The following is a 5,000-nucleotide window of genomic DNA, read 5'->3' as shown; positions in this document are numbered from 1 at the left end:
CTGCACTATGTCAGAAAGTTTTCATGTAAAAATCAGCTTTTCTGGCTCAGTGGTTCTTGAGAAGAAGATTTTTCCTATATATTTGTATGTAAAACTTTGATCCCCCCTTGTGGCCCCATCCTACCCCTGGGGGCCATGATTTGAACAAACTTGAATCTGCATTATGTCAGGAAGCTTTCATGTAAATCTCAGCTTTTCTGGCTTAGTGGTTCTTGAGAAGAAGATTTTTAAAGATTTTTCCTATATATTTGTATGTAAAACTTTGATCCCCTATTGTGGCCCCATCCAACCCCCCGGAGCTCATGATTTGAACAATCTTGAATCTGCATTATGTCAGGAAGCTTTCATGTAAATCTCAGCTTTTCTGGCTTTGTGGTTCTTGAGAAGAAGATTTTTTAAGATTTTTCCTATATATTTGTATGTAAAACTTTGATCCCCCCTTGTGGCCCCATCCTACCCCCAGGGGCCATGATTTGAACAAACTTGAATCTGCACTATGTCAGAAAGTTTTCATGTAAAAATCAGCTTTTCTGGCTCAGTGGTTCTTGAGAAGAAGATTTTTCCTATATATTTGTATGTAAAACTTTGATCCCCCCTTGTGGCCCCATCCTACCCCCGGGGGCCATGATTTGAACAAACTTGAATCTGCATTATGTCAGGAAGCTTTCATGTAAATCTCAGCTTTTCTGGCTTAGTGGCTCTTGAGAAGAAGATTTTTAAAGTTTTTCCCTATATATTTGTATGTAAAACTTTGATCCCCTATTGTGGCCCCATCCTACCACCCGGGGCCATGATTTGAACAAACTTAAATCTGCAATATGTCAGGAAGCTTTCAGGTAAATTTCAGCTCTTCTGGCCCAGTGGTTCTTGAGAAGAAGATTTTTAAATGACCCCACCCTATCTTTGCGATTATCTCCCCTTTGAAAGGGACATGGCCCTTCATTTGAACAAACTTGAAAGCCCTTCACCAAAGGATGCTTTTGGCCATGTTTGGTTGAAATTGGCCCAGTGGTTCATGAGAAGATGAAAATGTGAAAAGTTTACAGGCAGACGGACGAGGGACCAAATGTGATCAGAAAAGCTCACTTGAACCTTCGGTTCAGGTGAGCTAAAAACAATATGCCCCCTGATCTTTGACCTCGGGGGCATAAAAATATGGATCTTTTTAAAGCTTTCATTTAATAAATAATATTTAGAGGATTTAAAAAAGAAGAAGTTTTTAATGCTGCAGACACAATAGTAAACATCCATTTCTCTATGGGTAAATACAGATATTCTGTCGATTGTATAACACAGTAGTATATACCTATCTCTCTGTGGGTCCGTTCCGAGGTCCCTATCACCTCCCCGGGATCTGCAGGCCAGGGTCTGCGGTGAAGACGCCAAATCCTCATTGTATTATCATCAGACAGGGTGGCTATCTACATTTAACCAATCACAGGGTTTGTAAACCAATGTGTAAGATACCTACATCTATATTTCCAAAACTTTCTCTGAAATACTCTCTATTAAAACTAAGGAACTACACGTAGAACAGTAAAACACGCTTATAGCAAAATGCTAAGGATGAACGATTTTGATTCGCTGAATTAAAAATAATTTACTGTATCCAGAGAGTTCATGTTTTAAAACTACAGGGAATAAAAATCACTGAGCGTGAATTCATTATAAATGTGTTCACTGTATTCAGGTCTTACTGTATGAAATTTTAATAATAACTTAAGAAATCGCAGAAGTGTTGAACTTTGACTGATTCGAAAAACAGATGCAGACCTTAGAGAATTCCGTGGGGCACCATTTGACATCGGACACTTCCAATTTGTGGCCTTTCAGAACGACTGGACTTTGTTTCGGACTGCCAATCTACACACACAAAACAAAACACGACCCATGGTTAAATGATCATATAATATCCTCTGTACCACGTAAGGGCTATTCCAGAAATAAATACATGGGGGGGTCGGGAGGCACCTTTTGTATATACCAAGCACCCATAAAAAAAAATAAATAAAAAATTACCCCATGACCCATCAAATTAATAAACTCATTTTACAATGACCCATCTAATAAAAAAAAAAAACTAACCAGACCCACCACAAAAATATTTTAAAAAATGAAAACGGTACAAATCTCGCGAGGTTTTCGGGACAAACATTCTAGTCAATGACGCGGTAATGCCTGTGCGACATTGTATCACAGTAGTTCTGAAGAAACGATGTCACATCAACAATCAAAGGCATCTATGGCGGGAATGTTGGAAAGATTGGGAGTCCAAACGATGCTATTATCATGAAATGGGTATGGATATGTTTTTCCACGAATCGTTTGTCTTCTAATGGAGCCCGCGCCCGGAGGCCTCTATATCACCATCACACTGACTGATAAATATAACGCATCGGTACCCTCGTATAAATCAACTAAGGTTTGCCTATTTTTATTAGAAAACGGAATACCTATTGGTTTCAAAATATTCCCAAAATCGATGCACTGTAAACTGTAATAATCTACAGAACAGAGTTCGCCGCCATCACGTCCAAAGGGACCCTACTAAACGCGCCTCTAATTTGAAGAGTGGCGTAATGGAAAGTTATGCGCTGCAAAGAGCGACAACTCGAATAGTTCTATGTTACTTCCGATTTCCGATTTCGAAAGCAGCATTTCAAAAGCACGTTTTCAATTTTCCCTCCGACGTTTTGTAACCAACACGACAAGAGCGACAATAAAAATATTCTGAAAACTCAACACCCACGTGGTACAAAATAAAACAATAGAAACTACCCACTACCCATAATAAATATTTTTTTAACAGTCCAACCACGGACCAATTAAAATATGAAAAAATACGACCACCCACACAAAAAAATATCATTTGCCGCCCGACCCCCCCATTTGATCATTTCTGGAACAGCCCTAAGGATTAATGCATATCACAGTGCTTTTATAATTATAAAATTCATTTACAGTTAATCTAAATGAATTGTTAGGTACAAAGCACTCCTGATATCAAGAAGTGTAGATAGTTTCCCATCAGTCAACAAATTCTACAGATAGAGTTCCAAGTTTTCTAAATATCCATGAAGTTCCGAGTTTCCTAAATATCAATGAATTCTGCAGATAGAGTTCCGAGTTTCCTAAATATCAATGAATTCTGCAGATAAGAGTTCCGAATTTCCTAAATATCACTAAATGTTGCTTGATATCAACAAGTATAGAGTTACTATCATGAAATCTAGCATGAACTTCTGGAGAAGAAAAGTTCACCTTGTAGATATAAGCCATTTCATCCGAAGACCCAGTCAGGAGATACTCATCATCTGGACTGAGGCAAGCTTTGATGAAGAAGGAACCGTTCTGATGTCCTCTGTAACAGTGCACTAAAACAAAACAGGCAAATGAAAATTCAACAGTCTATTCAATGTCAGACATACATGTACATAAAGCATTCTCATTAATAAAAGCAGGAACTCTAGATAATTATTGTCATTCACAGAACATGAACTCTAGATAAATACTGTACATGTACTTCTCATTCAAAGAACATGAACTCTAGATAATTATTGTCATTCACAGAACATGAACTCTAGATAATTATTTTACCTGGTTTGGAATTCAAGTTGATGACATCATACTGGTATATCACATCATCTCTGCAGTTGACAAAGAGCTGACTATATGTTGAATCAAACACTAAATTTGAATAACCTGCAACAGAAAGATAGTTTCCTTTCTTCAATTGAATTGCTAAATTTTGTACGGTTATTCCACCCATTATAAGCTTTCAATAATATATTCTCAACATATAGTAAATAATTATGCATACCTTTATTACTCTAGAAAATTAGGAGAATGTTATTTCATTTACAACTCCCCCCCCCCCCCTCCCCCCCACCATCTCTTACAGCCTGATGTGACAGTGTCAAAGTGTGAGGATCTTTATTGGAACAAAATGTGTTTGTGAAACACAAATGCCCCGATAATGGCCAATTCCGAAGATGGCCAAAGTCACAATTAATGGCAAATATCTTGGTACCAGTAGAAAGATCTTGTCAAAGGAAATGCGCATGTACAATATGAAAGCTCTAATATTTACCATTTAGAAGTTATGACCAATGTAAAAAAAAAAAAAAAAGTAGGTCAAATGTCAAGGTCAAAAGGTTCAATACCAATGGAAAGGTCTTGTCACAAGGAATGCTCATGTGAAATATCAAAGCTCTATCTCTTACTGTTCAAAAGTTATTAGCAAGGTTAAAGTTTTCAAAAAGTACGTCAAATTTCAAGGTCAAGGTCACAGATGTTAGTACCCACGGAAAGGTCTTGTTACAAGGAATATTCATGTAAAATATTAAAGCTCTATCACTTATTGTTCAAAAGTTATGTTTTCAAAAAGTAGGTCAAACTCCAAGGTCACGGGGTCAAAAATGTTGGTATCCTCGGAAAGGTCTTGTCACAAGGAATACTCATGTGAAATATCAAAGCTCTATCACTTACTGTTCAAAAGTTATTAGCAAGGTTAAAGTTTCATACAGAATGACAGACAGGACAAAAACAATATGCCCCCCGATCTTCGATCTCGGGGGCATAAAAATGGAAATATTTGCGTAGTGAAATGGTGTGAATTTTTGCTATGACAAAGTAACTGCAAAAATAATCCCCACAAGATTAGATTGTACGTGTACAGCGAACAATTTCTTTCAATTCACATGGTTTTTTTTTTTAACTTCCACAATCCACATGAACAGTTTGGTATATAAAATAAATTTCGCTACATATGTAACCAGAAAAATGTCCACATTTACAATATTCTTTATTGTTTAACCCGATAGGAAGAGGGGGAATATGAACTTGCAACTTAATTATGACGGAATATAATGGTAGTTACCATGGCTTCTCTTGGAGAGACCTGAATAGGCTAGCAGTCCCCTGGGTACAGCCTCAGAAGTCGAAATAGAAAAGTTCTTCCTCAAGTCCCACTGTTTAATGCAGCTAAACATATAAAATAA

At 37.2% G+C, this 5,000-nt stretch overlaps 1 protein-coding gene across 2 annotated transcripts in view; it reads right to left on the bottom strand.

Annotated features, from left to right (window-relative positions):
* Positions 1–5,000, bottom strand: part of LOC125649990 (denticleless protein homolog) — a 27,022-nt gene that overhangs the window by 4,943 nt on the left and 17,079 nt on the right. For both annotated transcript variants that reach the window (XM_056167150.1, XM_048877912.2), the window contains exons 9-13: positions 4,880–4,983; positions 3,598–3,702; positions 3,262–3,374; positions 1,774–1,863; positions 1,307–1,421 (exon numbers count right to left, since the gene is read on the bottom strand). In XM_056167150.1, the coding sequence (XP_056023125.1) occupies positions 1,307–1,421; positions 1,774–1,863; positions 3,262–3,374; positions 3,598–3,702; positions 4,880–4,983 (527 nt within the window). The remainder of the gene's footprint in view (positions 1–1,306; positions 1,422–1,773; positions 1,864–3,261; positions 3,375–3,597; positions 3,703–4,879; positions 4,984–5,000) is intronic.

The sequence above is a fragment of the Ostrea edulis genome, chromosome 5 (assembly GCF_947568905.1).
Source record: "Ostrea edulis chromosome 5, xbOstEdul1.1, whole genome shotgun sequence".
NCBI classification, from domain to species: domain Eukaryota; kingdom Metazoa; phylum Mollusca; class Bivalvia; order Ostreida; family Ostreidae; genus Ostrea; species Ostrea edulis.
The sequence above is the reverse complement of the archived record's forward strand: the minus strand, read 5'-3'. Positions and strand labels throughout refer to the sequence as shown.